Raw genomic sequence first — 24,974 nt, forward strand, 5'->3', positions numbered from 1 at the left:
TGATCTGTGTCTCCCTCTCCTCATCTGTTAAGAAAGGGTATAGTAGTTTCTGCTTAGTATGACTGCTGTGGTAAGCTGCAATCCCTAGCAATTAAGTGCTGTTTAAGCATTTGCTGTAATTACTGAAGGCAACATTCATGTCCGTGATCATCTCTATGTCCCCAGTTTGTCAAATGCTTACAGTTCCTCTTCATTGTTCCCTTTATAAAAGTGACAGTGTCTACTATTTCCCAGTGCCATATGGAGGTTTTTACCTTGTGATCACAATTAATGTACCTTCACGGTCTATTTTACATGCATTTATTTTATTCTACTGACATTGTACAACTGTTATACAACCTACAAAAAGTACAAAAGCCTAATCCATTTTCCAATATCAGCTCAGAGCTAAGCTTCAAAAAAGGAACAGTACAGTAAATCACAAGGAGAGTTGGGTATGAGCACAATTCATACTGCCTGTCAAATGATGTATTTAAAGCTGTAAGTATTGCCACAGGAGAATCTCTTGTCTTTGCAGCGACCACACAGTTCCTGTCGATGAGGCCTCCTTAGATCAATGTGCCTTCTCTTTTGAGAACAGGAACAACGAGACTTTGAACAGGTCTTTAGAAAACAAGGAATAGTTTGGACACTAAATAATTAAATCAGTGTTTCAGATGTAATCATCAAATCAAAATACTTCTCCCCGCCATCCATATCCCTCACATCTTCATCCCCCTTTGAATCTTATGAGAAGTCCAGGGCCAAGTTGTACAAAACCACTCATATCCTGTCAAATGGCACGCATTTTGCAAGAGGAAAGAGCAAAGATGATATTTAAGAGAATGTTGCTAAGCCAAGTAAGAAGATCTAATGTAAGAGACAGATTTTAAGAGAGTTTATAGAATATCCTCACTAATGGGTTTTTACATCTGTAGCCAGGTGGGGCTGAGGGGGCAGTGAGTGAGTAATAAGTGATTTGATTAGCTAGGTTGGAATATTTGAAAACACCAGGGCAGTGATTCTCAACCAGCTGTATTTTACCAACCAACAGATGCCTGGCAATGTCGGGAGATGCTTTTGGCTGTCACAACTAGGGGGAAGAGGTTCTAGAGGAAGTTAATTCTCTTTTCTCTCCAGACATGCCTAATCTTTACTATAATGTAGAGTATTCTTAACCATTACCCCATTCTGTCTACTGACAAATAAAAATAATACCCTATGGAGACTGGTATATTGCCCTTGCCCACCCTCCCAAACCCACTAATCTTTAAAATTGATCACCAATGTTCTATTTTATGCATATGATCATATGCAAAAATGAATAAGTTTTACATTTTATATTGTGAAACAGGGATTTTCATTTTGCAAATGAAAGTCTTGAATGTGATTTATGAAATGTACTACATTTATATCTTCCACTCTTCCAATGACAAGGATGCATCCTCGGAAGAAAATTCTAATAGCTAGAACATGGTGTTTACTATACAAACTGTCCTAAGCACTTTATATAAATTCATTTACTCCTCACAATACTCTTATTGTGGAAGAAAAGCCTCAATTAAAAAAATAAATAAAAATCAGTATGTACTCTAAGGTAGGTTTTTGTTTCTGGCAATGGTGGACTAGGAGTTTTTGACCAAACCTCCTACTTCAGATAACTAGAAAAGCTGAGCTAAAGGAAATAACTTTTAAAAGGAACTATTTGAAGGCACTGGAGAATTAGTGAATCATTAGTGAAAGAAACCCAGAAATGGAGATGAGCCTGACATTTGGGACTATTTCCTCTCTAAAGGTCTTTCAATTCTGGAAGAGGTGAAAGAAAGTGGGAAGCTGAAGGTAAGTCTGACAAGTTGATAAAGCTGAGGGATAATTTTAAACATGCCCAAATGGAAAAGACCTGGTATACAGTTCAGGTTTTGTGTTGGGACCCTGGAGGCTACAACCTATGAATAAAGATGAACCAAGAATTGACCCAGCTTTCACAGATGCTGAAGCCCAGCTTTAAAACAGCTTAGAGAATAGCAATCTAAATTGTTGGTGTCTCTCATCTTCCCCAGAAGCAAACAAATCTCTTGTGGAGGAAGATACTATCATGGGCTTCAAATTATCACTATAATTCTTCATATTCATTAGAGAACACTCAATCAAAAATAACCATATGAGGCATATGAGGAGACAGAACCACAGGAAATGAAGAGCATAGCAACAGAACCATAGGGCATTAAGTTAATGGAGTCACCTAATACAGATCTCAAGATAATTACTCTTAATATATTCAAAAGAAACAAGACTGATATTTTCAGCAGAGGTCTGGAAGTCATTTTTTCAACACATAAAAATTATAGCACTGAGAAACAGAATAACTGAAATCAACTCAACAGATGGATTTAATATTAATACTAGGTTGGAAATAGCTGAGGAAAGAAAGAAATGAAGGATAGTTTAGTAGATGTTATCCAAACTGAAGCAAGCAGAGACAAAACCGTAAGAAATATAGAAAAGAGCATAAAAGACATAAGGGAGATGGTGAAAGGTCTAATATGAGTTAACTGGAAGAGAGAATGGGGGCAGAAGTAATATTTGAAAAGATAATGGCTGATAACTTTCCAAAAGAGATAAAAATCTTCAAGCTACAGATTCAAGAAATATAATGAATCCCAAATATGTTAAATACAAAGAAACCACAACTAGGCATATAATTGTAGTTGAAAACCAAAACAGAGAGAAATATCTTAGAGGTAAGTAGATTTAAAAAGGAGACAAAGAACAGGAGATATTACTTCAAAAGAGCTACAAAATACTAATAGCCAACTTCATAAAAGCAATGAAGGTCAGACCCTTAAAGGGCAAAAAGCAAACTACTGCCAACATAAAAATTCTATACCCAGAAAAATTATCCTTTAAAATCCAAGAGGAGATGCCATCTTCAGACCTGCACTATAGTAAATATTAAAACATGGGGCACCTGGGTGGCTCATTCAGTTAAGCATCTGACTCTTGGTTTTGGCTCAGGTCATGATCTCAGGGTCTTGAGATCAAGCCTCGTGTTGGGCTCTGTGGTTAAAGATTCTCTCCCTCTGCCCTTCCCACTACTCTGTCTCTAAAATAAATCTTTAAAAAAATATTAAAATGTAGTCTTCAGGTAAAAGGAAAGTGGCCCTAGATACAGAAAGGACCTAAACAACAGAAAAGAAACATATGTAGCTAAAGCTGATGAATGACTATATAAAATAATGTCTTATAAAGTTTAGAATTAAAATATACAACAGCAGTATAAAAGCTAGTATGAGGCAATAAGGAGTTAGAGTATTCTAAGTTCATTGCATTTTCAAGGAGATCTAAAATTCACAATTTATGTAGACATTGATAGCTCACAGAATCATGTTGTATTGTCTAAGGTAACCACCAGAAGAATAATAAACAATGAAAACTACCAAGGTAATAGAGATGGGGAATCTTTTATTTTAAAAAAAAAAAAAAAAAGTCAATTCAACTGAACACAAGAAAAAAAGTGGTATAATAAAAACATATTTAAACCCGACTTATATTAAAAAACAGACTAAAAATCTAAAGGTAAATAATTTATAAACTATTAGACTACTTTTGAATATTTCAAAGTAGTACAAAAATGTTTTTCACTAAATGAAGGATTTAGATTTTAAAAAAGCTCTTGATTACAAAAACCAACTACATCATACTTCCCTGAAAAGTTTAAAAAGAGGTTTCCTGCAAGCTCTCATCTAATTCTATGACTTCCTAGACACTGGAGAAACCATAAAATCTGATCATAGTTCTAATTTCTATTATTTGTGTAACCTTGAGCAAGTTATTTTCTTATTGGACTTTAGCTTTCTGGTCTGTAACATGGGGATAACACCTACCTCAAAGTTTAGATTACAGGAGATAATGCACTTAAATGCACATAAAGCACTTAGCTCAAAGTTTGGTACATAGTAAAGCTTAATACTGGTAACCTGTTAAGTTACTACATCCCTATGGAATTGTCAAAACCTTATATTGTACACCTGAAACTAATATAACACTGTATGTTAACTAACTAGAACAAAAATAAACTTTTAAAAAGTTGCTACATCCAAACTACACACAGGGTGTTTGAGAAACACATAGCCCATACATAAAGCACACCATATGAAGCAACTTTAAAAAGTCAAGTCTTACTCCCCTCCCTACATCCCCCCAATCTAGAATTTATCTTTTATCTAAAATATAAAAATTCAAGGTATAGAAAAACACTCTGATGCAAATATCCAATTCTATCAAATCACATTTTGCCACAGAAACTTCTATTTAAAAATGGCAACATTAGAGACACAATGAAAGTGCTCTATATGCTTACCTGACATTGGATTGCTTCTACTCGATAAGGGTTAAAACTCTTTAGGCATTTGCAACATAGTTGTTTGAAATAAACCTAAAGAGAAACAAGTCTATTTTTTAAATACAAGATTTTATGTACCTTAGGCTCCGAGTTCTTAATTTAAGTACTCCATTCCCCCAGTTTGTGCCTGGCTTTTGCCCCTCTGCCCTGAGGTCTGAAGCTCTTCCGGTGCTATGAGCCACTTTTTCCTCACTCTTTGCACCTCAGTTTCCTTACCTCTAGAATCAAGATACTACCACTTATTTTCTATAATTGGCAATTACCTAATAAGGTACACAAAGTACCACAGTAAAAATCATCAATGGGAAGTAGCTATTATAATTTTATTCATTGTGGGCTGAATCCTTGACCTTCTCCTTCTGACCTAGTGTATGAGCCTCTACTTTTTCATTTTCTCATATTTTCCCACCTGAACATCAAATTATTTGTAGCTACCCATCCATACTTACTGTTTCTCAACTCTGTGCGTTTTCTTGTGCACATTTTCTCCCTGCCTTACTTGCTGAACTCCTATTTATCCTCTGAAATCCTGCATGGCCATCATGATGCCTTCTCTCCAAAATGGTAACCATGCCCCTTCCTGTGTTACTTCTGCAACACCTCCAAGCCACTGGGACCACTGTGTCTACCAGCAAATTGCATTTTATCTGTGTCACTCCTAGGAGAATAAATTTCTTAAGAATGAGTTCTAGGGGGGGCACCTGGGTGGCTCAGTGGGTTAAAGCCTCTGCCTTCGGCTTAGGTCATGATCCCAGGGTCCTGAGCTCAAGTTCCACAATGGAGTCCTTGCTCAACAGAGAGCCTGCTTCTCCCTCTGCCTGCCGCTCCCCCTGCATCTGTGCTTGAGCTCTCTCTGAGAAATAAATGAATAAAGTCTTTAAAAATCCATTTGCCGGGGCACCTGGGTGGCTCAGTGGGTTAAAGCCTCTGCCTTCGGCTCGGGTCATGATCCCAGGGTCCTGGGATCGAGCCCCGCATCGGGCTCTCTGCTCAGCGGGGAGCCTGCTTCCTCCTCTCTCTCTGCCTGTCTCTCTGCCTACTTGTGATCTCTGTCTGTCAAATAAATAAAATCTTTAAAAAAAAAAAATCCATTTGCCTTCAAGGTCTAGTAAATGGCTAGTATGAAAAGTCAAGTTTTCACTCAGGCTTTAGCACGCTTTCTTGCCCTCTCCTCCTACACACTGTTAGCCAGAAAAGCAATATCTAAAATGTGAAAGCACAGGGAACTCAAACTCAAATGCTCACCCAAGTTAATGAAATAGACGAGATGTAGACTGTTGCAAAATGAAGTGTGCATGCCCACTGAAAGGAGCTAGAAGCTGCTGAGCCCCAGCCTACTGTCGTCACACTGAAATAAGAGTCTATAGTGACCAGAGTCTATCAGGGAAATCTGGAAATGCAGATTGTGAAATCTTTCCCAACCTCAATACGTTTTCTTTTTTGTTTTTTAAAAGATTTTATTTATTTGACAGAGAGAATGGGAATACAAGCAGGGGGAGTGGGAGAGAGAGAAGCAGGCTTCCCGCCAGGCAGGGAGCCCAGTGCAGGGCTTGATCCCAGGACTCTAGGATCATGACCTGAGCCCAAGGCACACACCGAACACCTGAGCCACCCAGGCACCCCACCAGTCTTAATATGTTGACAAGTAATTCAAATTAAGGGGGAAAAACTGCTTAGTCTAAAGAAATCTCTCCAAAGTTAACCGTCACAATAGATTATTTCTCATATTGCCCCACCTTGTGGCCAGACCATGGAAATTTCCAGGAGCTAAGGCCCAAACAGGTTCAAAATATACCAATTTTAAGACTATAGACAGTTTCACCATACATAAGGACAAGAGTTCACTTAAATAACCTGAAATTTTGTTCAACAGAACTATCAAACCAAATGTGACACCAGATTTAAGAGCCTCAGTAGTTCATGTGGACAGTCCCATTCAGTTTAGTTTAAATATTAACTAAGTACCTATTAAGGGCCCCGCACTAAGGCTGCCAAATGAATGAGACAGCGTTACGGTCAGGCTCCATCAGGAAACCCTCTCCCTCGATATAACATTTGTGTCTCCCCCATCCTCCTCCCACATCTCGCTCACTTTTACTTACCTTATTAGTTCCAGAAATGCACCACACGTAAGCACTCTCCCATCTGGTCTTACAATCTTTACAGTGAAAATAGCCATATTTTGGTTCCAAAAACTGCAGATAGGGAAGAAAAGTCTTTTACAATCTTGGGGGGGGGGGGGGGGGGAGTGAATCCAGGTCCTCTTCCATCGTGGCTTCATATAAAAAAACAAAAAGCCGGGGGAAAAAAAAGAAATAAAAAACAAAACAAAAAGCCTCCTAACCTCCTTCATAGCTGTTCTCAAGGCTACCAGGCTAATTTAGCATCTCATCTCTCAAGGATTACTCTGGGACCCTTATTGTTCCCATCTCCTGTACTTTTCTAATGTTCTTTCAACAATGCCACCAGCATTGTTTCCCTAAACGAGAAACTGATCATATATCTGACAGACTTGAAACTCCATTTTAATCTCTTTCCCAAGACCAGTGGCTTCCAGACTTTGGGTTTTCACATGATTAAAGTTGGTAAAAATTTCCAGCAAAAAGTTATTTTTGGTGAAATTTCACCAAAAAGTTACAAAACCTGTAGGACATGTAAAACGCATGTTTTCAGAATAACCTCTCCTTCATCAAGTAAAGGGAGAAAGTGAAAGATCTTGCTATATTGCCCCAGAAATGGAAAAGAAGAGAAGATGAGGCTAGCTGAGGACTGAGGACAGGGAGAAGAAAATTCACCTGGAAATTGGGTTTCCTGAGCAGATCTTCCCCACCAACTCCCTGTGCCTGCTTGCTCTTCCTTTCCCGAGGACTTGAGGCATCTTCCTCCTCCAACTCATTGTGCTGGTGAAGTTCCTCCTGTTCATCCTGTTCCGACCTTGCCGTTGGTGGTAGCTGCTGCTGCTGCTGGCTGGCCTCAGCAGGGCCCAAAAGTGCCTTCCTCTCCTGGTCTTCCCCCTCCCTCTGCAGCTGAATCAAGCCCCTGCGACCTATCACTGGTGAATAGACTCCCCAGGCTGACAGGGGTGCCTTGTGGCCTGTGCGGCCCCAAGGGGAGCGGCTGCGCAAGGTGCGAGGCCCCAGTGAGCACTGCACTGACTTGTCCACCCGCGGGCTCACCTGCACGCCCACCTCCCTGGTGTGGGCCTTGTAAAGCCGCAGGCTTAGGCTGGGGTTCATCTGGGAGAGAACAGCCTTAAGCTGCGCCCTCTTGTAAGGATCCATGCAGCAGTCGGAAGCATTTGCAGGCACCAGCAACCCAGGCCTGGCCAGGAAAGTGGGGGGACCAACGTTTGGCCTCCAATCAGGCTGTTTGTGTTCAGAGAGTCCGGGATGGCCCAAAGGCATTGGATTCCCATAGCCCTGGTACAAGCCATAGGGAACACGGACAAAGCGCTCCATTGGCCCGGTGGCCAGGCACAGCACAATATCCCTGGAGGGGGTTTGTTTTTCTCCTTGTTTTGCCTCCCACCTTCATCCACCCCCCCCCTTCCTTTTTCCCCTGATCAAGTTAGTGTTGGTTCATTCCAAGCTTCTCCCTTTATTTCAGATCCTGATGGAAGCTGCTGCCTATTATCCTAATTAAAGGACAGGCAATCTACCTGTCTACAGAGGTCTAATTTCCACCTGATTCCTAATTGCTCTTCCCTATCTCTTCAATTCACTGTTCCTGAATCTTCTTCAAAGCTGTTTTTCATTTCTGACTTCTTATTTACACACATGCTTTCGTTAGCAAGTCACTCGTGTGCCCTATAGTAACTATTTTAGAGATCCTGTTTTAAAGCATATACTAAATCAAATACAAATAATAATTTATCTGAGCAGCAAACTAGAAGAGTATAAGGAAGTAAGTATACTGTGGCAGAGCTAATGAACGTAAAGATCCCAGAACCACAGAAGCAAGGAGCATGGGGGGAGTTATATATATTATGAGAAAATGTATTTCAGAGGGCTGTAGAGCATGCCAACAGATCTCATTAATTCACTCCTAGTGAGGAGGATCCCTTTCCCAAAAAAGGTGAAAAAAGCCAATTATTTTGACCTAGAGGGTAAACAGAAACTTAACCATGGGTTTAGTGTCTGAAATCAAAGGGACTTGAATTGAAACCGTGGCCTTGTTACCAGACAAGTTACTTAACCAGGTGATTTCGTTTCCCCAGCTGACAGTACTAATATACATGATTGTAAGATTTAAGCGTTCAGTAAGTGTTAACTATCACAAGCTTTAGTATCTGTATTGGTAAGGCTTCTTGCTTAAAGCTCAAGACTATGATCAAACTAAAATGACGCCTATATAACCACGTGAGCCCACCCTTTTTCTAATCCAAGGTTGTTTCGCTGTTTATTTGCTCAAGAGCTTTCTGGAAGCAGCAAGGTCTAGGAGCAGCTCTCTCTCCACACCAGTTGAAAGCTTGCTCGGTTATACAGCAAATCCGAATTAAGGCTCTTGCTGCGCATGTCACAGTCCCTGTGAATGAGGACAGGTTCCCTTCTCCCAGGGTGACTTGGAGAGAAGACAGGCACAGAACGAGATGATTACCACCCCAAGAATGTAAAGGATGCTACGGAAGCCTGCAGAAGGTAGTGAGTGGAAGAGTAGAGAGTGAAAGTGGTTTCACAATTTTTAAAGGGGGCAAACAGGCTTTAAGGGCTTGAAATCTTGCTACCTAGGAGCAACACGCGGGCTAGAACTTAAGTCCTCTGGCTTCAAATCTCATCCCTTTCCACTCTGTAGAGAGCACGCAGCAGGGCAGTCAGTCAGCTACAACCACGGGCCACTTTGGGGGACCGCCCTCTCTAAGGGCAAACAAAGGTCTTTCAAAGACCCCAGGCCGTCCCCCGGCTGCCACCCAAACGTGAGGTGGAGCAGAGAGAAGGGGGAGGAGTCGGGGAGTATACACAGTGGGCGGTCACGGGCAGGAGCGCCGCCTCGTACTCCGAAGGCTCCGGGAAAACAGAACAAACACCCCAGCTCTCTCTTCACGCGGTTCCGGGCCGACTGTCCAGCGGTCCAACACCGACTTGGCTTCCGCCACACAGATGCACCATCCGCCCTCCCAGAACCTAACTTCCGGGTCGCACGCACGGTGCGTGTTACGTCACGGCGTCACCGCGCAACGTGTCGGGAGAGCGGGCTTTTGGCGCGAGAGTCTGAAATAAGGTCGGCGGAGGCGGAGCTGCGGGGGTTCGGCGCAGCGGTGGATCGTCGCAGAAAGGAGCTTGCGGGTCCGCTTTCTGATCGAAGTGCCGGCGCGGTTTTTGTCAGACTTCTCCGGCCAAAAAGAGCTGCACCTCCGGAGGCGGTTAGTGTTGGTCGGGTGGAGACCGACAGGCTTGTCTCCCGCGGTGTGGGGCTGAGGGGGACCGCCTTCCCTTCCCTGGGTGGGAGCCGCGGCCTCCAGACCCTGACGGTCTCCTGCCGCTGACGGTCTCTGCCAGCCGCGAGCCCCGCCCCTTCCCTGGAATTCCGCTTCCCAACTTTGCGCCCCGCCCTCCGCCCAGGGTTTGCCCCTGAGCTGCCCTAGATGTCCCACTCTGAAATTTCCTTAGTTGGAAATACCATGAAGTTACTTTAACGGAATATTGTAATTTTAGAATATGTTTCACAGCTCCTGACACACTGTATCGGCCTTGCTTAACCCCCAGGGAATTGCTGTATTACGAAGATTTACTGATTTGACATTGTCAAAAGATATTTATCTCTAATAGGACCCCTCGTTGGCTGTGCACCCTCTAGCCACACGTGACTAGTTAATTAAAATTAAATGTTTAGAATTCTGTTCTGAGTCCTACTTGCCGCATTTCAAATGCTTAATGGAGATAGTGGCCACTGTATTGCACAGCACAAATATAGAATGCTCCCTCATCGCAGTAAGTTTGATTATTGTCCCGAAAGATGGGACTGAAGTCAATAAACTATAACTTTAGGCAAGTTTACCTGCTTTTGATTTTTACTTCAGAGTCGGTTAACAAGGACTGCACCACTGTGAAGTGTATTTTGGTGTTGTCTTTTGCAGAGTTATTTACCTAGCGTTGGAGTAATATTGTAGATAAAAATGCCTATTGGATGCAAAGAGAGGCCGACTTTTTTTGAAATCTTTAAGACGCGGTGCAATGAAGCAGGTATTACAAAGTTTTTATACATCGATCATTTATGTTGCGAAATGTTTTCAGAAAAATACGTAACTGTGCTTGCTTGCTAAGAAGAATCCAATACCTAACGTTTTGTTTTCCTGTAAACTGTTTCGTATGGGGTCATAAATCCAGTTAAGAAAATGATCATTTACAGTTAACGAAATGATAACTATAGAACCCTGGGGATAAAGAAGGTACTGGCCTCTTGATTAGCAGGAGAATGTACTGTTTTTAAAGCACAGAACTTTTAGCAATTGGTAATGTTACTTTATATTAGAAGTTGTCAAACTTTAGTCTCTTTACACTCTTAAAAAGGATTGAATACCTCAAAGAGGATTTGTTTATGTAGGCTACCATATAGAAATTAAAACTTAGAATTTTTCAAGATGTGTGTTAATTCACTTAAAAAATAAAAAATCCATTGCATATTAACACAAATGAACATTTTTATGAAAAATACCTTTTCTCCCAAAAAGAGTGGCTCTGTTTTACAGTTTTGCAGTTCTCTGTAATATCTGGCTTAGTAGAAGACAGCTGAAGCCTCATACCAATTTCTGCATTTCATCTGTTGCAGTATAGTGTTTTGGTAGAAGTATATAAAGAAAAGCCAGCCCTCCACAACAATGTAGTTGAGAAAAGGAGTATTTTAATAGTCTTCAGTTAATTGTGGGTATCTTTGATAATATACCAGAACTAGACAAGTGGTAGTTTTAAGAGTTGCAGTATGGAATTGGAAATCGTATCATGAACTTTTCCTTCCCTTTGTTACATTTAACTCTATTAGTCTTTCTTGCACTTTTTTTTAATTTTATTTTTTATAAACATATAATATATTTTTATCCCCAGGGGTACAGGTCTGTGAATCGCCAGGTTTACACACTTCACAGCACTCACCATAGCACATACCCTCCCCAATGTCCATAATCCCACCCCCCCTCTCTCTTTCTTGCACTTTGAACAAATTGTTTATCCATGCTGTAACATCAGGCACTGATCATTGGGAAAAGGTCAGTGTTCTGAATTACACAGATATTCTATGTATTGACACATTGTATTAAGCTATAAAAAGTACATTTGGTACTTTTTAAGTAAATCTCATCAGAAAAGTCTTTTAATATTAGGAAGATGTCAAGTTTACAGAGGCTCATAAAGTTTTAACAAAATTCTAATTCCCTTTTAAAAGCTCCTATTTGGGGGCACCTAGGTGGCTCAGTCAGTTAAGCGTCCAACTCTTGATCTCAGCTCAGGCCTTAATATCGGAGTCATGAGTTCAAGCCCCACATTGGACTCTGCACTGGGCATGGAGCCTACTTTTAAAATTTTTTAAAAAATAAAAACATAAAAGTTCCCATTTTATCATTGACAGCAAACTTTTTTCTGGGTGACAGACTTACTTCATTTTTAAGAAAATGTCTACCAAATCACCCAACTCAAAATGACTTATTAGTTGTTCTTTCTACTAAAAAGGGCTTTCCATGGAAAAAGGTGCTAATTCAGCTCCTAACTCATCACAAGTGCCTTTTTAGATATCTGTCATACTTAAATATGCAAAAATGCTTTATGCATACTTTCCATTTTTATCACAGAGAATATTAGAAGATGTGCTCAAGAGTTGGGCTTTCTAAAACTAATTTTTACTGCCTAACTAATGATATTTTAAGTTGGACTGGCTTTTCGGTTTTGTTTTTGACAAGTGTGTGATGTGAATACAATTACTAGCAGTTTATTGCCACTGCCTTGACTCATGCAAAGATGTCATCAGTTTTACTTACCAGTGGCACAAATGTCAGCATTGTGAAAAAGAGAAACAATGCCTTAGTATTATTATGAAAATGGTTTTACATCATGGACCTCCTGAAATTGTCTTGGGGATCTCCCCACACCCCCCTCCCTATCTCCTGCCATAGTCCACAGACCACGCATTGAAATAGTACTTTAAGGGTGGTTAGATCATGATATAGATTTTGTCATTTCTCTTTAACAAGGACTCTTTTTAATTCATTTTATTTCTACATGTTCCTGTACCTGTAGATTTATCACATCCATTTATATTGTCATTGTAATTAAATTGTATCTGTGGAATACATTCTGATTATTGAATTATTGAATTATGAATGACTTTTGTCTCTGAATCATGAATATAAGAGAAAGAAAACTTTAGAAAAGCTAGCTAATATAGCTAGGAGCAATCACCTTGTAACTTCTGTAAACCTTGTTATATCTTGCTACAGATTGAAGGATAACAGGTTAATGACTTGTTTAATAAATACGCTTTAACGAAAGTAATCTACAGTCAAAATCTCAAGCATCCTTTTCTTTATTATGACTTTTACAGTCCATGAACTTACTTGTCACTGATTAAAACCAAGATGGAATTTGTATTCTTCTTACAGATTTAGGACCTATAAGTCTTAATTGGTTTGAAGAACTTTCTTTAGAAGCTCCATCCTATAATTCTGAACCCACAGAAGAATCTGGATATAAAATCAGTTATGAACCAAACCTATTTAAAACACCACAAAGGAAACCTTATCATCAGTTGGCTTCAACTCCAATAATATTCCAAGAGCAAGGTCTAATTGTGCCAATGTACCAACAATCTCCTTTAAAAGAATTAGGTAGATACAGATTAGACTCAGGTAAGTAATGTGGTGCAGTAAACTATGGAAAAACGTGAACCAAAAATTCAGACAAACCTATGTTAAAACTCCTAGCTCTGTTGTTAATTGTGTCATGTTGGTCAAATCAACATCTTTTGCTCACTTTCTCCACCTGGAAAATAGAGATTGTGAACATAATATCTGATTAAGTAAAATAACGTGGGTACTTAGTGCTTCTTCTCCTCCCTCCTTTCATTTTATATCCTGTTAAGTGAGATTTGTTAAATTATGTCTTTCCTTTACCAAAAAAAAGTAGGACTTGTTTTGATGTTAATTAAATAAATTCTATTCCTGTAGGTTATCACAGAGGACAGGGAAGGTTATTTTTATCAATTTTCTTTAAATGTCTTGACTTGGGAGCTGTTTCCTTGGCATATATGCCAGATATTCCAATCAATCATGTAATAAGATAATATAGTCAGTCATCAAATGTTTATTACCTATTTAAGTGACATATTCTCCCTTCCTTTGGAGTATGACTCTCAAATAAGGGGAATTAACAGTAGACCGAGAACAGTCTAAAATTGAATTTGGTACATGTGAAAAGCAAAGTACAAAAAGTACAATGAGAGTTGAGAAGAAAGATTGTAAATAGGTTTGGGAGGAGTTAGGGAGTGATTTATTTGAATTAAACCTTGCAGGATAGGTGAGGTTCAAAAATTTGGAGATGGCATAGAGTAATAATGTACAGGGGGAAAACATGAGGAAGATGATGTAGGTTGTTAAGAGAATGTTAAGTAATTCAGATTGTTTGGAGTGTTGCATGTGGAGTGTTGCATGTCAAAAAGGGGCCAATAAACTTAACCTAAGGCTAAAAAAGCACATAGAGCCAGGTATTGATTGCCAGACTTTAAAAAACTGAATCCATTTGAAAGGTTGTTGAGCAGAAAAATCCCATGTAAATTTGATCATGCTACTTCCTGCCTCAAAACTTTGATTACCTCCTTTTGCCTTCATGATAATATATTAACTCCTTAATATGATTTACAAGATTCTTTATAATCTGGTCTCGTATCAGCTCATGCCTCATGCTGCCATAATCCCCCTCTCACCCATCCTCAATTTGCCATTCATTCATTCTGAATTTCTTTTTGAAACCACCTTGCTCTGTGGCTCTTTATGCATTGTTACCTCTACCCAGAAGTTAGTTACTTCCTATCTTTTTATCTAGCTAACTCATGCTCATCTTTTAGGTCGTTTTCCCTGTCATACTCATTTAGTTTCTAATGGAGGAGACTTACATGAGCAATTATAGTGGAACAAATGCTAGGAAAAAGGAAACTCATGGTACTAGAAAATATATATACAAAGAGGATTTAGGTGTGGGCAAAGGTTTTCTTATATGTTGTTGGATACCAAGTGGCATACAGAGTGACTGCTCAGTGAAAATTTTATAGAATAAATGAGTATTTGTTTTGCTTTAGAAAGACTAATAACTGGGGCACCTGGGTGGCTCTGTCAGTTAAGCATCAGACTCTTGATTTCAGCTCAGGTCATGATGTCAGGGTCCTGGGATCAATCCCTGCATCAGGCTCTGTGCTCAGCAGGGAATCTGCTTGAGGATTCTCTCTCTCTCTCTGCCCCTCCCCCGGCTTACAGGCGCTTGCTCTCTCTCTCTCTCTCTTTCTCCTTGTCTCTAAAATAAAACCTTGAAAAAGAAAGAGAGAAACAAAGAAAGAAAGCCTAATAACTGGCACCAGTCTTTGGAGATGTGTTTTCAAAACGTGATGCCTGGATAATGAGAATCTCCTATAGTGCTAAATGAAAGAGAAGATTTCGGGCCCTGATACTCTGAATCTACTAAATTAGAATCTCTAGAAATAAAACTCATAGGTGTACATTTTTAACTAATCAGGTGATTGTCATGGAAACAAAGACTGAAGGCAAGGGGGTCAATTAGTCCAGGTGGTAGGGGGCCAAGTGCCTGAATTAGAGAAATGGTAGTGAAAGTGGATATGGGAGATAGAAACTATAAGACCCCACAGTAGTCTAGACCTGGAGATTTCAAAGAAAGGATCAAATCACAGGTTTAGAGTATAGCTAAGAATATAATGGTGACATTCATAGATATTGTAAGCACTGGCAGTAAAACAGGTTTAAGAGGGAAAAGCCTTCAGGGCACGTGGGTGGCTCAGTCGTTAAGCATCTGCCTTTGGCTCAGGTCATGATCCCAGGGTTCTGGGATCAAGTTCCCCATCAGGCTCCCTGCTCAGTGGGGACCCTGCTTCTCCATCTGCCTCTGCAGCCTACCCCACTCCCCGGTCTCTCATGAAAAAATAAATAAAATCTTAAAAAAAAAAAAAAAAAGTGAAAATGCTTGAGAGGATAAAAAAAAAAAAAAACAGGTTGAGTTTTGGACTGCAATTTGGGACAATAAAATGTTAAGGTGATGTCCCAAAGGCTTTGGGAAATGTAAGACTGAAACTGAAAGAATACAGGCAGAAAAGAAAGCAATAGGAACCAACTATCTATTTGGAAAGTGATAAAGTCATCACATGTAGTAAGGAAATTGATTATAATGAGGCCTAGGATAGAGCCTTAAGGAATATTTAGCAGATGAAATGTAGAACACAGAAGAGGGAATCATTCATTCAATATTCCATGCTTACTTTGTGCCTGGCAACTTGCTAGGCTTTCAGGATACAAACTGATGACTAGATGAATAGATAGATGACTTTTGACTTTCAGGAACTCAGTCTTGTATAGTACAATAAATACACTAGTACAATAAATAGTATATGCTATAATAGGAACATATACAAAGTGCTATGTTGTGGGCGAAGTAAAAGGGACGGCCATCTTTTTTAATGTGCTCAGGAAAAACACCGTAAACCAGTTAATGCCGAATCTACTGAATCTTGGAAGACCTACCTAGAGTCACTGGTTTATTCTCTAATTTAACCTGTTGGAATTGGTCTATCTATAATTAGGGAAGGATAGGAATGAGTTAATAAGGCTACTTGGGCTTGCTGCAAAAATATTAAATTTTTTAAGGTCATAGTGCCTAAATAATTCTGACTGTAGTTTCCTGGTACCTTTTGTTTTTGTTTAGTTTATATTCAGAATTAAAATGTAAGGCTTAAGCTGTTTTTTTAACATACTTGTTTAGTTCTAACATCTACTTTTAAAAAGAACTATCCCTAAAGTTTCATGAGGAAATGTGCTATTTCTGCTTCTCAACATCCTTACTTTTGCATAAAATCATCAAGTTTATCTCACCATTATTCAGCCTATTTATGAGATTCTCAGGTTACTTGGGAAATGTTTATTTGGGTATGAACTTATTTTTGCCTGGTTCATTTTTTTACATTTGGGTTTTTCATTGCTAAGCCAATACTGATACTTTATTATTAACTGAAGTTGTTTGTTTATATTAGAGTTCATTCTCTGTATCAGTCTATGGATTTTGACAATTATATAATGTCATGTATACACCATTACAGTATCCTACAGAATCGTTTCACTGCCCTGAAAATCCCTTGTGTTTCATAGCACCCCTCACCCAACCCTGGGAACCACTGATCTTTTTATTGTCTATGGTCTTTTTCAAAATGTCATATAGCTGGAATCAGACAGTATATAGCCTTTTCAGGCTAGCTTCTTTCACTTAGCAATGTACGTTTCCTCTACATCATTTCATGGTTTGATACCTCATTTTTTTGTTTGTTTGTCTGGTTTTAAAGATTTTATTTATTTATTAGAGAGAGCGCAAGTTTGGGGAGAGGCAGAGGGAGAGGGAAAACCAGACTCCCTACTGAGTGTGAAGCTGGAAGCAGGGCTTGACCCCACCCAGGACACCGGAGATCATGACCTGAGTCAAAATCAGTCAGACATCTAACTGACTGAGCCACCCAGGCACTCCATAGCTGTTTTCTTTTTATCACTGAATAATGCTGTATATGCATATACCACTTTGTCTGTTCAACTACTGAAGAACATCTTGGTTGCTTCCAGGTTTTGGCAGTTATGAATAAAGCTACTGTATCATGTGCAGGTTTTTGTGTAGATCTAAATTTTCAACTCATTTAGGAAAATACCAAAGAATATGTTTGCTGGCTTTTATGGTATGAATATGTTTAGTTTCGTAAGAAACTGCAAACTGAATTCCATAGTAGCCGCATCATTTTGCTTTTCCATCAATAGTGAATGAGAGTTTTTCTTGTTCTAAGACCTGATCTTTATTTTGGACTTGAGCCATCCTATTATAAGTGTGTGTAGTAGTAGCTCATTGTTTGGTTTATTTAACTGCGGGGTTTTGGGTTTTGTTTGTTTTTTTTTTTTTCCTGATTAAGATCTTTTTTAAAGTGAACAGGGAAAAGGTGAAATTTTTAAAAATACATTTAGGTAATTTTTAGTATCTTTAACTAAAACTCTTATTAGTGAAAGAGGTTGGGTATTTTGTGCAGATGGGGTTTTTAACTCACATGTTTATTTGGCTTGTTAGTGATTATAACTATTTCCTGTTACTTGAGAAATGAAAATATAAAGCAGTGTTTTGTTTGTGCTACTGCAAAGAGTTCTCAGTTTGGTCTTTGCCTCATTAACATTGATATGACTTATTTTTCCCAAAACTTTTCTCAGTTGGAGATTATAGGATCAGTTAAAGAACCTATTGTTTTAAATCAATTTTTACAAGAATAATAAGTAACTGAATGCCATATTTGTGAAACAAAATAGGAATTTTGAAAAACTATAAATGGGATTTGATAGAGCTACATATAGCTTTAGAAACCCTATCTGAGCATTATTGCTTAGAAAGTAGATGTGTTCAACAACAGAAGTATTTCCTAATTATTGCTAATTCATTCAGCCAGGAATTGTGGTGTGACTATAATATCAGACATTGATTGTAGTTGCTAAAGACAAGCTCTCTACCTCAAGGAGCTCAGATACTAGTAGGGGAAGTAGGAATGGTGTATGATAAGCTCTGCAGGAACATGTGGTAGCAACAATCACTTAATCTCATGTTAGGGACCACTAAATTTTTCCAGAGGAGGGAGTTTCAAAATGGAAGCCTGAAAGAGGATATTTGAGATCAAGAGAAATAAAGAAAGAGAAACCGTTTGTACAAAGGCCTAGAGTAAAAGAGTGCGTTCTTACAGGATGTGCAAGTGGTTGGGTATGGCTGAAAAGTAGAATGTGAAAGAATGTCCTAGAAATTAAGAAGTCAGATCATGAAAGTCCTTGTCAGAGAAGTTAAGAAGCCAGATCATGAAATTCCTTGTTACTTGGGAGTTTTGGGGTTGTTTTGTTTTGGAGAGTTTAAGCCCAATCTTGAGAACAAGATCTTGAAAGGTTTTCAGCAGATCAAATTTGGTTCCTTGGTGTTTTGGTAAATGTCTTTTGCATTATTCTTTGCCTCCATGATACCATAGTGCATGTGACTTAATCATCAGAACATATAACGTTCTGTTCTTGTGTGGAATTTCAAAAAATTTCAAAAAATTCCTCCTGCTCTATTATAAACTCTTTGAAGTTAAAGCTGTCTTGAATTGCATTTCCCAGAGTATCTTATGTATATTATATATTTGTTGAATGGGGGCAGACATCCTTTGAGACATCCCATTTTGGGAGGAATCAACAAACTGAGAAACCATTTCAGGCTAAACTTTACATACATTCTCCCTCCCAGTATAGATGAGACTTTTTGTTTTTAAATACTTGTCGGGATGGGGCTTCTGCGTAGCTCAGTTAAGCGTCTGACTTTGGCTCGGGTCATGATCTCCAGGGTCCTGAGAGCAAATAAGGCCCATATTAAGCTCTGTGCTCAGCAGGGAGTCTGTTTCTCCTTCTCCCTCTCCCTCTGCCACTCCCCCTACTTGTGCTCTCGCTCTCTTTCTCTGAAATAATAAAATCTTTATAAAAATAAATATTTTCAGAGAATGAAAATTCACAATCCAGAGCATATACATCCTCACTGAATTATTGTACTGTTTCAGGAAAGGATATTACCAATAGTAAACATAAAAGTTGTTGCACAATGAAGTCTAAAATGGATCAAACAAATGATGTTACCAGCCCACCCCTAAATTCTTGTCTTAGTGAAAGGTATGTTGTGTTATATTAAAATATTTAAATGCAACATTTTCCTACATATGCTATTTGTTTTATAGAAATGCATCTAATTTTCATGCTAATATTTTGACTGAGAGCCTGGAAGAGGATTTTCTATTTTTAAATAATCTTCTAGGTTGAATCCTTTAATACGGTAATTTTTACATTCGAGACATTTACTTTGTTTTCCTTATAATGTTGAATTCATTGGTTTTTGTATCTATTCTATGACTTTTTTAGTTAGAAAAATAATGATGAAAAGCAATGCCCTTGAAATAGCAGCTTAATAATAAATTATTTGTGCACTTGGAGTCGTTTAAGAGAATATGATGCTTTTATAGATTCATGTTACATAATTTTTAAATTCAAAACATACAGTTCCTAGGAGCTGAAATTTATGAAATTTTATACATTACTTTTAGTGAACATTTTAAGGTTAATTTGGTAGTTACTTACAAAGTGGACATTTTAAGTATAATTTAGTAGTTACTTACAAAGTAGTTACTTTGTTACTTATAAAGCAAACACCATGAGATGTTTGCTTTTTAAAAAGTAACAAAATATAAGAAAGTAGTGTAAGTCTAATAATTGTGACTAAGAATCCTTTTTTTCAATAAGATTAATGTTTTGTTTCTTCTTGCCATTTCTGTTATCTTTGGATAATCTGAAGGGTTTGTGTGATTTTTTTTTTTTCATTTTAGTCCTTTCCTACGATGTACACATGTAACACCACAAAGAGAGAAGTCAGGTATGATTAAAAACAAGGCTTTTTATTTCTAGAAGACTCTTAAATTTTAATAAATATAAAATTTAGTAATTTTCCCCTCATTTTACCCCCAGTGGTATGTGGAAGCTTATTTCATACACCGAAGCTTATGAAGGTAAATATTCTGCCTGGTTTTTTATTCTGTAGTAATTGAGAATTTGACAACAGAGTCCTACATTTGCCCTGAGATTCACAAATATGTACCTACGGTCTCACGTAGGCATTCAGTAAATGATAAATGAAAAAAATAATCATGAGTGCATTTCTGTGAAATAAATATTTTCTTTATTTCCAGGGTCAGACACCAAAACGTATTTCTGAAAGTCTAGGAGCTGAGGTAGATCCTGATATGTCTTGGTCAAGTTCTTTAGCCACACCACCAACCCTTAGTTCTACTGTGCTAATAGGTAATACTAGCGATTGAGTATTATGTAAGACAGTAGATGATGTTGGTATAGTGTCATCTCTAAGCCTTCTGACAAAAAGAATATATGAAAAGATAAGTAGTAATTAGATAATACTATCTTTGAGCATTGTGTTAGTAGTTCAGAATAATTCTACTTAGTGTAGATTGGAACAAATCACAAGTACATAAAGTGGTGTTCTAGGAGTATTATTCTATAGAAATCCATTTATGGGCAAGCGAGGATTTTTTAAATAATTATTCTAACAAAAATACATTCAATTTTGCTTTCTCTTTAGCTGGGAATTTAACTGGTTTTTGTTGTTGCTTAGATGAGATAAGAGGTAAAAGCATGTTAAAAAGTACGAAGTATTTAACATAAAGTATACTTTTAGACAGCAATATTATCTAAATAAATGCTTAAGTCTATAAGCTTTGTCTTTTAAGTCATGATCTCATAGCACTATCTGATTCCCTAAGTCTTCATGGATAGGAGCACCTAAAGTCAGGCTCATCAAACCAGTTTCTTAGAAGCACCTTATGAGTGATACTAAGGAATTGAATGTAGTTTATGTTGATTGACCTTTCTAATTACCATACTTGAGTCAATTTGTTTTGTTTCAAATACACCATTTACTTTAGTAGTGTGTCTTGTCTGACCAAAAAATACTGAAGTTTTCACATTAACTTTAGGGTATGGTGTATAATACATTATAGATAAATTGAATTTTTTTTTTATAGTCAGGGATGAGGAAGCATCTGCAGCTGTATTTCCTAATGACACTACTGCTGTAAGTAAATATAACAACTTGATTATGCTGTTGCAGTTGCTTACAATTTTAGAATTCTTGAAAAATTACTTATCTTGCATTTTTTTATTTCTTAATTTATGATTTATCTAAGCCTTTAGAAAGTCTCTAAGCCTGATCCTTTATATGATTTTCTTGACTTCATATGAAGTAATTCTGTCTCTGAGGTTGAATATAAATGCATATTGAAAGTTTTTATACTAGTGACTTTAAAATATAACTTTTGCAGATTTTTAAAAGCTGTTTTCCTAAACATGATGAAAGTCTGAAGAAAAACGATAGGTGTATCCCTTCTGGGCCAGACAAAGAAAACAAAAATCAAAGAGAAGCTAAAAGTCAAGGTAAGTCCTTCTGTTTAATTGAACTGCTATTTTTAACTGACATCACTGAAGTATTGCTCTTCCTTTCTTAAAGAGAAAATACATTGTTTTTCCTTTCATTCTTGGTTACTGAACATACCGTGCATAGAAGGTAACTTGATTTATTTTTTAAAATATTTATTTATTTGAGAGAGAGGGAGGGAGCGAGAGAGCACGAGCAGGGGGAGGGGCAGAGGGAGAGGAGAAAGCCGACTCCCAGCTGAGCAGAAAGCCCAAAGCAGGGCTGGATCGCAGGACCCCAAGATCATGACGTGAGATGAAATCAGACCCTCAGCTCAGTCACCCAAGGTGTCCTGAAACTAACTTGATTTAAATGAAAATGTTTAATCATGGTAAGATAATACCATTCAAGATGCTATTGTAGGGGCATCTGGGTGGCTTGGTCAGTTAAGCATCCGATGCTTGGTTTCGGCTCAGGTCATGATCTCAGGGTCCTGGGATCCAGTCCTGTGGTGGGCTCAGCCAGGAATCTGCTGCTCTTCCTTTTTCCCTGCCCCTACCCCAGTTTGTGTGCACTCTTTATCTCAAATAAATAAATCTTTAAAAAAAAAAGGAAAAGAAAAAAGATGCTATTATGACACAAAAACAAAACCCATAACTCAGACCTTACAGAGAGAAGAATAAAACTAATAATCAACAAATACGAAGGTCTTATTTTCTAATTACAAGGTAATTAGAGTATCAGGGGTACCAAAAGTTACTTAATCAGATTATTGGAATATTGCATTCTTGGGGGCACCTGGGTGGCTCAGCTGGTTAAGCATCTACCTTCAGCTGAGGTCATGATCCCAGGGTCTTGGGATGGAGCCCCATATTGGGCTCCCTGCTCAGTGGAGAGCCTTCTTCTCCCTTTCCCTCTGCCCCTCCCCTCATTTGTGCTCTCTCTATCACACTTGCTCATGCTCTCCCTCTCTATGTCAAATAAATAAATCTTAAAAAAAAAAAGGAATATTGCATTTTTCTTAGTATATGTGTATATGTAAATATGTAGGATTGGATAACCGTGTATATGTGTATGTGGGGTATAAAATCATATTTTACTCTCAGTTATTGTAGGGCCACAAACCAAGAGCTGAATGCTTAACCAGCTTTACCATCCAGGTGCCCTAGGCCACAAAATTAATTTGGAACATCTGGTTTGATAAAACCTAGAATGTTAAATTGCATATATATAGTAAGATTAAGTGAGTTTTAAGTGTACAGAGCTGATAAAGAAAGGTTATTGGGACCTGGAGTATGAATAAAAGGCTTTGGGGACATTGGAATCAGTCCTTACCAGAAGAACAGTAGAAGGGTGGCACTCTCTTCCTCTCCCCACCCCCAAAAAAGCTAGCCCTCAGGATAACCCTTTAAATACAACTTTTTGTGTTATTTAGTGTATACTATTTCTATGAGAAAGGTTGCAAGAATAGTATAAATCATATGACTATATTTTGAAATGTTATTAATATACTTCTGTTTTAAATTTAAACAGGTTTGGGGAAAATGTTAGGGAATTCATTTGGTAAAGTAAATAGCTGCAAAGACCATTTTGGAAAGTCAACACCAAATGTCCTAGAAGATGAAGTACGTGAAATAGTTGCAGATGTTTCTGAAGAAGATAGTTTTTCATTATGTGTTCCTAAATATAAAATGAGAAATCTACCAAAAATAAAAACTAGCAAGACTAGGAAAAATATTTTCAATGAGACAAAGACCAATGAATGTGAAGAAACTAAAAAGCAAATGAAAGAAAATAAACATTCATTTTTATCTGAAATGGAACCAAATGACAGTGATCCATTAGATTGGAGCGTAACAAATCCGAAGCCCTTTGGGAATGGAAATGAGAAAATCTCCAAGGAATTTGTACCATCTTCAGCTTCTGAATGGTCCCACCTAACTCTCTCAGGTCTGAGTGGAACCCAGATGGAGAAAACACCTCTACTGCATAGTTCTTCTTGTGACCAAAATAATTCAGAAAGAGACTTCACAATTACAGAGAAAGAAAGCACCAACTTTATAACTTTGGGAAATTCTTTGCCACAGATTTCAAGTGTACCAAAGTATTCAGAGACGACATTAAATAAGGAAACAGTGGTAAATAAGATAGATGAAGAGCAGTGTCTTGGATCTCATGAAGATTCTATTCTTTCAGGAAAGCAAACAATATCTGAAACTACTGTAATACATTCTCCACTTCATGGTATCAGAAAGTCTATATTCAGAATAAGAGAATCATCTGAAGAGATGTCCAGTGCAGTGTTCTCAAATCATATGACTGATCTAAACTCTAAAGAAGAAATTGACACCCCTGAAAGTGCCCTGGAAAAATATACTATTTGCTCACAGAAAGAGGATTCTTTAGGTTCAATTGATAATGGAAGCTGGCCAGCCACTATCAGACATACTTCTGGAGCTTTGAAGACTTCAGGTTTAATATCCACTTTGAAAAAGAAAACAAAGAAGTTTATTTATGTTATAAATGATGAAGCATCTTATCAAGGACTGAAAACACAGAAAGACCAGGAATTGGGACTAACTAACCATTCAGACCAATCTGAAGCAAATGCTTTTGAAGGACCACTGACATTTACAAATGCTGATTCAGGTACCTTTGGGTCTGTATATCTGTGTGAGTGAGAGAGAATGGTGCAAGTAGTTTTATGGATGGCGACAAGTTGTCTTATTTGAATATGTGTCTCTCTCTTTAATCTTTCTAAAAAATATACTGCCTGCTTTCCTTCTTTAGTTTCTTTTTTGGTTTTCCTTCTGTAAGTTCTTTGGTTTTTTAAAATCTATCTTCTATTCAATGTGAGGCAATGTCTATAGGCATTGTTTAGGCCTTTGATTACCAATGTTCAAAATCATTTTATTCGCACTTGCTGAATCAGTTTGCATAGTATATATACAATCATCACTCTTGAGACAGAGCATGTGATACATAAAAATCAAGAATTTGACTACTTCTGCTTTAATTTTCTTGTATACAAAGTAGACAATTCTGTAAATATTTTGTGCTGTTTACTTTATATTCTCTAAGGTAAAAAAGATAGGAAAAAAGCTAATTGCTAGCTAAGTTTAATGTAAGTCGGTTCTAAAATAAAAGTGATTTTTGTTATTTTTGTTACATACTTTTCTTAAATATTTAGAGATTATTTAGAGTTATTATATCTCTGGGTGTCAGAGTGTGCACAGTGAAACTCAGTTTTTATTTGAGCAACGATTCCTTTATCGATAGCTAAATTGTATGTTAAAAAGATGATTTCATCTTCCTTTGAGAAAAATTTTAGTGGGTGGAATATCTCTGTGAATATTAGGTTTGGTGGAACTGGACTACAGAGGAACTGT

General features: G+C 37.9%; 2 protein-coding genes across 2 annotated transcripts in view; one reads left to right on the top strand and one right to left on the bottom strand.

Annotated features, from left to right (window-relative positions):
- Positions 1 to 293: 293 nt before the first annotated feature.
- Positions 294 to 7,839, bottom strand: LOC111158519 (zygote arrest 1 like). Its single transcript, XM_022520596.1, has 4 exons — positions 7,177 to 7,839; positions 6,484 to 6,576; positions 4,340 to 4,414; positions 294 to 603 (listed from the first exon to the last, which is right to left on the bottom strand). The coding sequence occupies exons 1-4, from the start codon at positions 7,837 to 7,839 to the stop codon at positions 460 to 462; spliced, it is 975 nt and encodes a 324-aa protein (XP_022376304.1). The 3' UTR covers positions 294 to 459.
- Positions 7,840 to 10,454: 2,615 nt separating this feature from the next.
- LOC111158584 (BRCA2, DNA repair associated) overlaps positions 10,455 to 24,974 on the top strand; it is a 57,933-nt gene continuing 43,413 nt past the window's right edge. Inside the window, exons 1-9 of the mRNA XM_022520706.1 lie at positions 10,455 to 10,560; positions 12,966 to 13,211; positions 19,172 to 19,280; positions 19,988 to 20,034; positions 20,127 to 20,167; positions 20,348 to 20,459; positions 21,197 to 21,246; positions 21,494 to 21,605; positions 23,119 to 24,234. Of these exons, the coding sequence (XP_022376414.1) occupies positions 10,494 to 10,560; positions 12,966 to 13,211; positions 19,172 to 19,280; positions 19,988 to 20,034; positions 20,127 to 20,167; positions 20,348 to 20,459; positions 21,197 to 21,246; positions 21,494 to 21,605; positions 23,119 to 24,234 (1,900 nt within the window). The 5' untranslated portion in view covers positions 10,455 to 10,493. The remainder of the gene's footprint in view (positions 10,561 to 12,965; positions 13,212 to 19,171; positions 19,281 to 19,987; positions 20,035 to 20,126; positions 20,168 to 20,347; positions 20,460 to 21,196; positions 21,247 to 21,493; positions 21,606 to 23,118; positions 24,235 to 24,974) is intronic.

This window comes from Enhydra lutris, unplaced genomic scaffold (assembly GCF_002288905.1).
Source record: "Enhydra lutris kenyoni isolate GAN:26980312 unplaced genomic scaffold, ASM228890v2 scaffoldscaffold60, whole genome shotgun sequence".
Classification (NCBI taxonomy): Eukaryota; Metazoa; Chordata; class Mammalia; order Carnivora; family Mustelidae; genus Enhydra; species Enhydra lutris.